Source organism: Mastigoproctus giganteus, chromosome 1 (assembly GCF_048544385.1).
Source record: "Mastigoproctus giganteus isolate SK-2022 chromosome 1, ASM4854438v1, whole genome shotgun sequence".
NCBI lineage: Eukaryota > Metazoa > Arthropoda > Arachnida > Uropygi > Thelyphonidae > Mastigoproctus > Mastigoproctus giganteus.
This window is the reverse complement of record NC_143575.1, coordinates 56,958,949-56,972,234: the sequence shown is the minus strand read 5'-3', so window position 1 is coordinate 56,972,234 and position 13,286 is coordinate 56,958,949. Positions and strand designations below refer to the sequence as shown.

Here is a 13,286-nt window from a genome sequence, read left to right as displayed (position 1 = left end):
TATTACATAAGAATGACTCCAGGAGCTGAGGAAGGTATGTTCAGAAAATATTCGATTATAAAATAAGAGCAGCGAAAAGAGTGATCTTTGATCCAGATTTCGGAGCATTACATAATATAACCCATCAGGGCCAGCAGCACTGTTTCTTGAGTTGGTAAGAACTTGCTGTAGCTCGAACATGGTAAATGGCTGATTATAAGATAAAGCAGAATTGTCAGTGTAATTCAGTTTTGATCTCTCTGCAACTGTTTTATGTCTTTGGAATGATTGATCATAAGCATTACAAGAAGACAACAGAGAAAATACAATTCCCAGTGCATTTGATATATCTGTGGGATTAGAGAGTTCTTGTCCATTCCAGTTTAGTAGCGGGGTGGATAGAGGTGGAAATTTATTGTTTTAACATTTTATTTTTCTCCAGATTAATCTGATATCGGTATTTTTATTAACTGATGAGGCAAATTTAATCCAAGTTTCTTTTTTTGCTTTGCGTCTGATGTATCAAGCTTTAGCTCTGAGCCGTTTATAGTTAATAAAATTGGGGGTGGTAGGATTTTTACGGAAAAGATTCCATGCTTTGTTTTTCTCTTTTTTTGCATTATTGCAATCTTCATTCCACCAGTAATTTATTTTTCGTCTATTTCTTGCTTGATATTGAGGTATGGTGACAGATGCAGCTGCCAGGATTTGATTCGTGCTCAGTAACACTATTGATGGAATCGGCCTGAATGATATCGTTGTCAAATGAGATGTGCGATCTGTATTTTGCCCAGTCAGCCTTTGAAAATTTCCATTTAATTGGACTTTCTGTTGGATATGAATAGGATGTTTGAATTTTGCAGATTAATGGATAATGGTCACTACTATAAGGATCACTCAGAGGTATCCAATCTATACTTGGAAAGAGTATTGGGGAACATATGGAAAGGTCTATAGCAGATGTTGAGCCAGTAGAGAGATGCACATATGTAGGAGACCCAGTATTCAGTAATGTTAAATTCTGCCTATCGATCAAGGTTTCGATAAGCTTACCTCGTCTGTCTGAGGTGGGGGAACCCCATAATGGGTGATGTGCATTAAAGTCTCCTAGTAAACAAAACGGTGATGGTAACTGCATAACAAGATCTTCAAGTTCCTGAATAGTATACTGATGATTAGGCGGAAGATAAATGGAAACCAATGTCAAAGTAATACCACTAACAACACGCGTGGCAACGGCTTCTAAGGATGTTTGTAAGGGAATACGTCTGGCGGGGATGCTTGAATCCACGAGTATCGCTACTCCGCCATGAGCGATATTGGAGACAGCCCTGTCTTGCCTGAATACAGTGTAATTTTTGATTGCAACTGAGACCAGTGATGTCAAATTAGTTTCTTGCAAGCACATTGCAAGAGGTTTATAGTGATGAATTATTTCATGTATATCATCTATGTTACTGCGAAGACCTCTACAGTTCCATTGGATAATATGTTGCATTATTTGGTTTTGTAAGAGGAAGATGAATCTGTCTGCTTTTTATGCGTGGGTTGTTTGTGACGGTCAGATTTAGATTTTTCTTTTCTAGGAAAATTAGGGCGTCCTGAATCATTTTTATCCTCCATATCTCCATCTGCATATAATTCAAGAAAATCTTCTTGGTTGGGCATATCATCAGTATCCATGCTTGTTGGTTGTTTCACCTCCACACTATCTGATTTATGCAATTTTTCTGCCACTGTATTGTGGGTTATGTTCTGAGTTGGAATTGTGAGTGGCGTATTATTACTTTGGTCCACTAACTGTGATTCAGATGTAGGCTGAGTTGATAGTACTGATCGAGCCCAGTCGGCGATCAATTTGTCTGGAGAGATTGACACTTATGTCTGACATGCTACTGATTTGTAACTATGGGTAGCCGAAGCATAAGCAGTTTTTGGAATAGTTGATTTTACTTGTCTTCTAGCTTCTTGAAAAGATACTTTATTTTCAGTCTTGTATTTCTGTATTTTTTTTCATAACTTCCAAAGATCACAATCTTTGGAGTAGGCTGGATGAGTGCCCTTGCAATTAGGACACTGCGGAGTTTGTGCCTTGCATTCAGATTGAGTGTGAGTTTTGCAACCGCAGTTTGGACATGTTGCATCTCCACGGCATGCTGTCTGGGAGTGGCCAAATTTCTGACATTTGTAGCATCTCAGAGGGTTTGGAATAAAGGGCCGAACATGACAGTTTAAATAGCCTGCTTTCACTAAGGATGGTAGATTCGCCGAACTAAAGGTTAAAATTATGCTACGGGTTGGGACTAAGGTGCCGTCTTTTCGTATCATGATTCTCTTGGCCTGAGTTACATTTTGATCTTTTAGTTCCTGAATTATTTCTTCCTCGGAAACGTTCAATAGGTCCCATTCACTGATCACTCCCTTGGAAGAATTCAGGGTGTTATGTGGAGTGACTTGAATTGGAATTCCACTTAAAGATGTAAGTTTTAACAGGAGGTCAGAGTGTCTTGGAAGAGAGGTCTCTATTAGCAAGTCACCAGATTGAAGATGTTTCACCATTTTTGGAGATACTGCTGCATTTACAAGGCATCGTTGTATGATGAAAGGCAAAAGCTTGCTGACAGGTTGTGAAAATAGAGAATGGATGATCAGAAAAGCTGGAGCTTCCTGCTTGTTTGCATCCTTTTTTAGTCTTTTCGACAATGAGAAGTCATGATCAGTTTCATGGTTGTCATGTTGCGAGCTCTTTGGCTCTAATCGTGGGAAATCATTAGTATCCATGTTTACTCCTTTTAGCCCTGGGAGAAGGACTTTCTTCTCCCAGACTACCAGCCCCGCCACGTGGAGGCAGGAGCAGTGCCACCAGTGACCAAGCGGTTATTAAGATTAGTAGAGTGAGTTGGTATTTAATAAAAATATTAAAGAAGAAAGGTAGATTCCCTTTCTGGGTTCTTACGTAAGATTTTTTAAGCAAAGAACCACTTTAAGTGAACAAAACAGAAGAAAATCGCACAACAAAAATAGAACTATATCACTTTCAAAGATCACTTTATAAGTCGCAGGGAAAAATCGCTTGTCACTATCGCTTGGCACTCGGAGCCGCAATGTAAGTGTGAATTTTAACATTCCTTTAGTACAGTTTTGACTTTTGATCAGCATCCCCGATTTTGTTATTTGAGAAAATATCCATAACAAAAATCAGATCTGAGTTTTAGACATTCTGTGTATGCGGTTCATGTAATAGTAGGCTTAAGTATTTGTTGAAAATGACACGTTTGTAATAAAAATAAACATCGCTGATCAGAAAAATTACTTCTAGAGAGAGACGTAATTATCTAATATTAATTTAGTTTTTATTTCATATTTTATGTCACTGTTTCAGTTTAAAGTTTGGTAGTTGGATTATAATTTGCTGGAGAATAATGTAATTCAGATTACAAGATTTCATTGGATGTTTTGCCACTGTTGTTTCCCCTGTTGTTAGTGGAATTCACATTCTACTAGCTGATTGTGTAAGTGGAATTCTTATTTTTGTCTTTTTGTCATTTCTGAACACATTGGCACATCAATTCCATAAGCTGCCATCATTATTGTCCACAACACTAATAAAAAATAAAACACTATTACATCAGTATACAATATTATTGATTTCAATAGCAGGTTTATTGTTGAATTTTAATTGCAATGTGATTCACATGTGTTATGCACTTGATTGGGGTTATTCAACTGAGGGAAAGTGGCAGAATCAATTCTGGCTCTCAAATTCTTTAATTGTTTTGAAAAAATTCTTTCACTTTTTTTTAAATTTATTAAATTATAAAAATTCATTTTAAAAATATTTTAAAACAAAGTAAAGTTTTTAAAAACAACTTTTATTTAAAAGTTATTTGTAACATTTTATTTTAAAACTAAAAATATATTTTCTCCATATATGCTTAAAAAATATTCCAAAACTATTAGCTATTGTGATAATTTCTAATACTGGTTTTATGTTAATTTATAACAGTGTTAATTAATTAAAATAATAATTAAAAAATTATATATTATTTTTTCTTATATTCACCATACTATCAAATTAATGAATACATTAAGAAGTGCTCAATATTAAATCATTTATTGTCTTTTTTTTTAACCATTTCCATGGTATCATGGAGGACTCAGCAAGAGCGTTAATCGATCCAAACTTAATTTTGAACACGACAAGAGTAGAAAACTTGCTTCTCATCCAAATGGTAGTCAAGTATTCTGGTCTCTTGCCAAAGGAACTGCCCACAAATCCTCTCTCAACTTCTTGACACCATTCAAAAGAGGACAGTTAGATTAATTAATGACCCATCTCTAACAAAATCTTTCTACTGTCCTTCCCATATGTACTCATTTTTGTACATCTTTATGCTTAATCCCACTTAAAACAGTACCCATATGAAATATATTTATTAGTGTTTATTCAATTATAGTTTCTTATTACTATTCATTTTGTTATAATTTCTTCTTCTTTGTCTTCACCTTTTTCCATGTTATATGGGGTCGGGGTCGGCATTCAATGTTCCCAATTCACACTTTACATCCTCTTCTTCTCCTCTAGTTGGATTAACTTCAACTTCTTAACCAGAACACATCTATTGGTTTTGGCCTAGTTACTTGTTATATTCTTATTCTTCTGTTATAACAGAAATTATTCTGTTATAATTTATTGGTACTTATTTCTTTAACTATCAACCTACTTAGGTCTTATCTTTTTACTGTATTTTTTTATTCTTATTCCCTATTCTTCCTTCTATCATATATATTAGGCACACACATATATATATAAGCTAAGCGCCTGCTGTCTTCACCTTGTCCATCCATCTGCTTGTAACAGAGGGCTTCTCAGTGGATGAATTTTCATGAAATTTTGTATTCTGGCTTGTTAAAGAGATTTGTCAAGCCAAAGCAAATTTCATTAAAATTGGACAAACAGAAATCCAGCAGCTATTCCTTTTTTCCATATATGGAGGGTAGTCCCAACACTAGCTGAATGATAACAGATTTTAATTCATTACATAACAATTAAAATATACCTGAATACATAAAAATATATATTCAAAATGCATAATATGTCAGCATAATTGCAATGCTGAATAAGACCTATCAATATATATGTGTAGTGATGAACTGTGAAAAAGGGAAAAAGAACTAATAAAAGTATAATAAGGTGAAGATAAAGGTATTGCAAACTATGTTAAGGATGGTTGAAATGTAGCAAAGAACTGCTAAAGAAAGATGTGTACTCAGGCATGTTGGGTGTAAGACTACTTCTTAATAGAGGACTCTGGCATCGAAAAAGCAATTTTTAGTAAGAAAAAAAATCATTAGTCAAGTCAGTCCTCGTATTACATGTGTTTACACCACAAGAATTTGATCATACACGATTTATAAATAGGGGAACGATATCATATATAACACGAACCGAATTCACTTATGCACGATTCGCCTTTGTGTTTACAAGAAATGGCAGTCGAATGCGGAATTACCCAAACTGAACGCAACACGATAGCAATGAAGAGAAGATTCTGAAAATGTATTTATGTTTTTTATATCAGTGAAGGGGAAACGCTTTTCGCCATAATAACATAAAAACCCATACAATTCCAGTTATCAGTATTATCGCAAATGTAATTAGATCGAGTTTACTACCAGTTTATAACAGATTCCACTAGCAGAAATGCAGCTGGAAATAATTTTTATTGTTTTATGGTAGTAACCCCCAGAAATGTGCTTTAGTAAAATGTGAGCTAGGGAGGTGTTAGTGTGTCTCTACCTTTACAGTGTTGTTTATTCAGTTGCTACACGTGCGCAACTTTGTTTATGTGCATCAAGCGTGCCTCCTCATTTTGTAATTGTGCTTTATTCCCTAAAAATGAGTAAAATACTTAAAAGGTGTGAAAAGGAAGCATCCTGGTGAAGACACTACAGATTCAGAGAGAAAAAGAAAAGCAATATGGTATCGATAAACAGAGGCGGACTTGGTCAAAAATTCTTACCCGGGAAAATTTGTAGCGGCCTCATACTAGCATTTATGGCCAAAATCACACCAGCCTCCATCCTCTTCTGACCTCCGGCCCACTGAGGTTTCCCTGGTAAGGCTTATGGCCAGTCCGCCTCTGTTGATAGAGAAAAAATATGAAATTTTGAAACACTTTGAGCGAAATTAAGACCATGTGATATTGCACGTGCTACTGGCCTAAATGAGGCAACGCTGAGAATTAGAAAGAATGCAGAGAAAATAAAAACAACTTTCACAGCAGGAACAACTCAAAGTGTAATTAAAATCCATTAGATCAAGACACAAAGAACTGGAAGAGATGGAACGGCTGTCATCTGTTTGGATAGAAAATCAAACAAAAAAACAAGTTTGCTTACGATAGAAGCAAAAGCATTAGCAATATTTTATTACGTAATAGTCGTAATAAAATACTTACATATTTTATTACAATTATTTATCGTGTTTGGTAATGTTTTGGTTACAAATGTGTGTTCAATCTTGGGTGGTCGGCACCTAACCCTATTTTTCCCATAGGGCCTGTTATTTATATTGCACAATTTTGCATTGCATGAGGGTTTCTAGGAACACAACTATCATGCTATACGAGGACTGACACTGTATTATATAAGTGTAAAGACATAGGTATGGGTAGTCTTAGGGAATATGGAGGGTAAAATGACTTATAAACAAAATATAAAATAATGGAAGAGTAGAGAATAGCAATGGCATTCACTTTGCCCTTCAATTGCTTTAAGGCTCAGTGAACAGAAAAAGAAGTTAGAAAAGTAAAGAAAAGGTGGTAACAAGCTGAGAAATGGTAAAGGCCCAACCACAAAAGAGACAGTCTTAGCTTAGTGAAAAACGGTGGAATATGTATACACAAATGTTCACTAGATGTGTATACACATCTAGTGAACAGTGTAATTGTTGAAAATTGCTCTGCTTAAGCCAATTTACAATTAGAGGTAATTGACCTTTGTTGGAATGATGATTTTAAAGCAAAATTTAAAAAGTTTCCTAAATTTTTTTTTTTTTTTAATAAGTACTTCTTCACAGGAAAAATATCCCAACTTCTGCAAACTGCTGACTTCTGGCAGCAGTTTACAGAAGTTAGGATATTTTTTCATTAACAGAATTGAACTGAATTGAGTTAGGAAGTTTTTCATTAACAGAGTTAAACAAATTGAATGCACTGGATAGGGAATTTTAACTTCAGCTGCAAGCTGAATTTCATATATTTTTAATGAATTGGTTGTTGAATGTTGGAAACAGATGAATTAGATACTGCTAACCAAACAACTGACCTATAGAGCACAATAAGATAAAAGTGGGTGTTTATGTGCACTAGAGGAAACAGAAAACAAGACACCACAAAAGAGAGCTCTAATTTTGACCAAAGTTGGTGTTAATGTTTAAGAAGAATTTTTAGGTTTATGGTAAAATAATTAAATTTTCCACATTCTCCTCTGTTGTTGCCAAGACAGGTCTCCCTGTGTGTGGTTCATCTTCAATGACTTTATTCCCTTCCAAAAAGGCCTTGTCCAATCAGAAAACTTGGACTTAAGATGACTTAATTTTGATAAACTCTTTTTAACTTTTTGTTTGTTTTTAGTTAGTTGTTGGCACATCGGCTTCTGCGGCCATAATGCACCTCCCAAGGGTTTTTTTTTTTTTTTTGCAGTACTGTGATCCAAGCCCGAGGTGGGATTCGAACCCATGACCTTTGGGTTGCCAGGCAGGCACTTTACCCACCCGGCTTAACTTTTTGTATGTTTTCATCAAGCTTTTTTGAGTTTGACATAAAATATGATAGCTTAACGTTCCACTCCATTTTTAATGACATAGTCAACAAACATGTAGTTGCTTACTTCAACAATGACTCAACATACACTGAATGCAATAACAAGTGACTATTCTTGTGTATAGAGGGTTCAACCTACACACTGATAAGTGGTATACGCGTGCAGTGCTGCCATGTTGCATTTTACAAAATCGATCTCATTAATTTTGTACTTAGTAATCTTTCTTATGTATTATGAGCAATAAAATATATAAAATATATACAAAGACAGTAACAATTAAGGGCATAAAAATCCTTCAAGTTAGCTGAATTCATGAGATGCTCTGATGGAGACAGTGGATATAGCCAACAAATTAATTTACAGCCATGCATCGGTAAGAGGGGGTATCCGTAGCCAGATGGGCAGGAGCAGCAGTGCATAGCACACACTTCTTGATTAGACAGGGGTTCGAGCCCCTGACTACCAAATACGGAGGATGCGGAGAGGTCAGGGAATGACCACCGCATATCCCCAGGGCAATATGGCCTTAGTTGCTAATGCTCCTGAAAACCAAACAACAACAACAACATCGGTACAATGTAAAAGCTATAGGCAATATGGGATCCCATATATAATTTATATATGAAGAATTATTACTAACTATATATTATTAATTTCTTATAAGAATGAAAGATTACAGAAAATAGCAAAGAACATTTATGTACCTGCAGGACTGACATGCTTAAAGGATGCTGCAGCAGGTAAGCCTAAAGTTTGTTTAAGTTCTCTCACCAATTGCCATGCATTAAGAGCATCACAGAGATTAATGAAACCTGGTGATCCATTGACAACTACAAAAAAAAAATAATAATTAAAAAAAAAAAAAAAAAAATGGTTATTCACATAAACTTTCAAACATTCACAGGATGCTCAAATTTATCAACCAATTATTTAAAATTTGGTTTAGAAAAAACGTTTTTTCACAATTTTCTTTTATACTTATATTGCAATATGAGATGTAACCGAAAAGTTATGAGAATGTATGTAAAAACAAATATTTGTTTAACTTACCTAATTCTGCAACATGTACTCTTCAAAATACTTCCCTTAAAAATTAACACACTGAGCCCAGTAATCAATGAGCTGTTGGTATCAGAAATTAATTTACTGAAATTTCTTTAAATATCAAGTAATATCTCCTAAAAAGTTTGCTAAATCTCTACATCATTTCTTTCCTCAGAGCTTGCATTTCATCTTTGTAAACAAGAAATTAAAGGAAGTAAAACATTGAGGGTTGGCAGAGGAGAACACAAGAAATGGATTACTAATCAGAAACTGTTGAACAGATTGGGGTGTGCAAACAGGTGCATTGTCATAATGAACCAACCAATCTCCATATTTTCAGTGGACTTGGCAACACTGTAATGCTACTGATTGACAATTTGGCTTGATGGATAAATTTATGATGCACAATTCCATGGTATTCAAAAAATACAATGAATATTCCCTTCACCAGGGGTGGGCCAAAGTCTTTTGGCACTCCATGGAAGATGCTAGACAATTCCCCAAAATTATTTACTTTATTTGTAAAAGCAGGTATTTACTGCAAGACGTTTGTGTGAAACTGAAGGCCATAATGGCCTTGGTTCTCCAATAAATTTCAAAATTGTATAAATTTACATTCATATATCTTTACTATGAATAATATACCCTTTAAATATGTCCTTCTGAGAGCAGCATTCCAGGTAGCTGCCTGGGTGATTTATAGATTGGGCTTGTCCTGTTCTTCATATCTGGTCAAACCTGTCTGGCCTTCTTTAGGTGTAAAAGCCAAAAGACTGGAGATTGCCATTAGGATTACTGCTGCTTTGTTTCTGAATCATACCTGTAAAGGTGTGATTCAGAAATAATTCTGTAAACACAGGTTTCACAGTATGTAATGACCTTTGACTAAAAATTCATCTTAAGTTCACTACTGATTATGAAACATCTTGATTACGGCAGACATGTAGTCAACTCTTTTTATTTATCCAACAGCAGGCAAGGAATAAGTTTGGCAGAGGTTCTTTGCATGTTCAAATCATCTGATAAAATATATGTTGTTAGCAACTTCTTAAAAAAAGCTTCAGTTTTTCCCAAAAAATCAAAGTCTTATTGAATCAACTCTCAAACCCTCAACATTTTCATCTGCTCTACTAATTGATAGCTGTCTGCTTGTTGAGAGCTTCCTTAGTCTTCCAAGGAAGATTTTCTGCCTTTGAACGTTGAAAACCACCTAAATATTCATAATTTTTATATGGAATTTTCTCCAAAAACTGTTCATATCATATCACATATTACTGAAGCTGTTTTTCAAGCCTGACATAAAACTTGATACAAATGCTTTGTTCTTTTGATTTGCTCATTTCAAAAAATTGTTGATCACACCAATATATGTGCTTTCACTTTGCATAAGAGACTGACACAGAATAGCATAAAGCAATAAACCACTCCTTAAGTATACTTTATCAACAACCTATATGGAATTTAATATTAAAAATAGCTAGAGCTTATTTTAAGCAACTTACTTAAAAAGAAGCACTTGCTATTTTTAACATTAAATTATTAAGACACACGTAACTGGCAGCTTGGGTTATAATTTATATCAGTACAACTTAGGTGAAAAAAATCTGTATTATTATCAGTGGCACTGTTATGTGGCTAAGCCTTTGTGCAGCACCTACTTGAGATATCACAACTTAAAATGAAGAATTTTTTAAACTTAAATAGTATCAGCTTATCGTCTTTTCTATTTCTGAGTATATGTGGATTCCACAAGGCTCTTCAGTTTTTTTAGAACTGAAAAGATGAAGGTTACCCCTTATTTCAATTTATTTTTGATTCTGTTTAATGCCATCTATTTTCTCTGATTTTCCTTTAGGTCTCTAACAAACTGCTACAACAGAAGAACATTATCAGAACTGTAGTTCTGTGCAAATGATGGCAAGTTTCAAGTCTCTTTTTACAACAGCATGCACCCTGTGAAAAACTTATATTTACAATCTCTGAATAAGAAACATCATATGTTAATAAATATTATTTCATTATCTTTGATCCATAGTACTTTTTATGTCATTGTTCAACTATATGGTAAAAATAAATGCAAACACAGCTAAAATAAAAACATTTATTCAATCACTACATTATTAAACTCTGGGTATAATAATATAAAATCTATTAAGTGTTTACAAAACAATTTTTATTTTTTATGCTCTACCAAATTAAATGGGTAAATTCTGTATACCACCTTCTTTATGGGTATTGTATATATTATTTTGTACTTTATCTTTTTTTTTATCAACCTCTAGAATAAATAAATAAATAAAAGCAATAAAAATACATATAAAATATATATTTTCAATGCTGATAATAGGATACATGTATACTAAATGGCAACTTTATTAGGTACACCTACCTAATTCTCTTTAGCCTTCAGAACAGCTTGGATTCATCATGGTATGTTATCAACAAGCTGTCAAAAGTATGCCAGATAGACGCTGGTCCATGTTATGTCAGCTTTTTCCCCACAGTTGTTACAAATTAGATGGTTGCAGATCTTTACTCTAAAGAGCCCATTCACCTCATCTGACAAGTGCTAAATTGGACAGAGATCTGGAAACTGAGATGGCCACTGCAGTAGACTGAATTTACTCTCATATTCCTGGAACCAGTTCTGTACAATTTTGGCCTTCTAATGTGGTGCATTATCCTGTTGAAAGAACAGACTTGCAGAGGAATAAGCTACAGCCACAAAGGGATGCACCTAATTTGTGGCATCCAAATATTGCTCCACCGGTAACAAGAGGGCTAATGAGCGTCACAAAAACATTTCCCACACCATTACACTATTACCATTAGTCTGCACTGCTAATGCCCAGCAGGACAACGGCAATCTCCAAGGCAGAATGCATTGGAAATTGCCATACATAACAAGGCAGAATGTGTAACTGTGTTTATCAAGATTAGTCCAATAACCAAATAACATTCGTTCCAGTCAATGGTAATGATGATCCTATGGTTGGAAGCAGCCCAAACATTGATGTGAGAAGCGACAGAGGCTGAGACGTGCAGGGTAACAGAAAAGATATAGTCAGTCATATAACAACTCAGTATGACAATGGTAACCAAAGAGGCATTTCAGAATGCACAACTCATCATACCTTGTCACAGATTCCCTTCTGAACCAGGTTCCATTCCTGTCAGCGAAACTTTGGGTTTAGGAACACCAACACTGGAGAGAAGAGGATTTGAAAAAATGTTGCTTGGTCTGACATATCCTGGTTCTGCTGTTTCATGCTGATGGGAGGCATGGATTTCACCATAAATCCATGGCCTTGTCCTAATAGTAATAGTAATCGTGGCATGTGATACAAGAATGCAAGCATATGAGCTTATGATAACGATGGCAAAGAATAATCCCATTCTTTGCCTTATAGTACTCAGCACACCTGAGTACTAGTCCTTTTTGGTAGCATCTGTCAATACATTTTTGAAATATTTTGCCTCAACCCTATTCTTTGCCTTATTTTTTACACTCCATTGGTTGCTTTCTTTTCTCCCCTCCCTAGTCATATATCAATCACTCCCTTTACTTTAATGGCATACAATTTGGATATCTGATCTATGTAAAATAATTATATTATTTTATTAATACAGTTGAACCATTTTTCATATTTTAAAATATATATTAGTAAAATATGTATTAGTAAATTTAAATTTCAGTACATAACATAGGGACCATCCTAGCCGATGCAGTTAACAACTCTATATTTGTACAGGCACTCCCCAGCTTGCGTAATACTCGACTTACGGAAATTCGACTTTACATAAGTTTTTGCCGGCCATTGCAAACTTAAAAAAATCGTGGAAACGGTATTTTGCATCCCTTAGGAATAAATGGAGGTATCGTGGAAACGGTATTTTGCATCTCTTAGGAATAAATGGAGGTATCGTGGAAACGGTATTTTGCATTCCTTAGGAATAAATGGAGGTATCGTGAAAATATTGTAATGTGAACCCAATAACACACTGTTTTTTTTTGGTAATTCGTTCCAAGACTTCGGAAGTTGAAATTCTCACTATATAACTAAGCTATTTATCTCTCTCTTGAAAGGTCATTTTTATAATGGAAATTGCACTATACCTTCATCGTTATCATATGTTCCATTATAAGGATCAATTTTGAATGCCTTTGTTATATATTTCTAAAACACATTTCTGGAGGTCACTACCATAAAACAATAAAAACAATTTGTGCTTTCTGGTTTATTGGGCTTTTCTGTTGGCGCAACTATTATAAACGGGTGGTAAACTCGATCTTATTGCATTTGCGATAATACCGATAGCTGGAATTCTATGGGTTTTTACGTTACAGTATTATGGTGAAATGAGTTCCCCTTCAATGAAACCTTCAATCATATAAAAAACATAAATAAATTTTCAGAATCTTCTCTTCATTACTA

At 34.7% G+C, this 13,286-nt stretch overlaps 1 protein-coding gene across 2 annotated transcripts in view; it reads right to left on the bottom strand.

Annotated features, from left to right (window-relative positions):
• The window catches only part of LOC150090813 (bifunctional purine biosynthesis protein ATIC), a 343,962-nt gene that overhangs the window by 151,251 nt on the left and 179,425 nt on the right, over positions 1 to 13,286 (bottom strand). For both annotated transcript variants that reach the window (XM_090372983.1, XM_090372991.1), the window contains one exon: positions 8,511 to 8,636. In XM_090372983.1, coding sequence (XP_090229109.1) covers positions 8,511 to 8,636 — 126 coding nt within the window. The remainder of the gene's footprint in view (positions 1 to 8,510; positions 8,637 to 13,286) is intronic.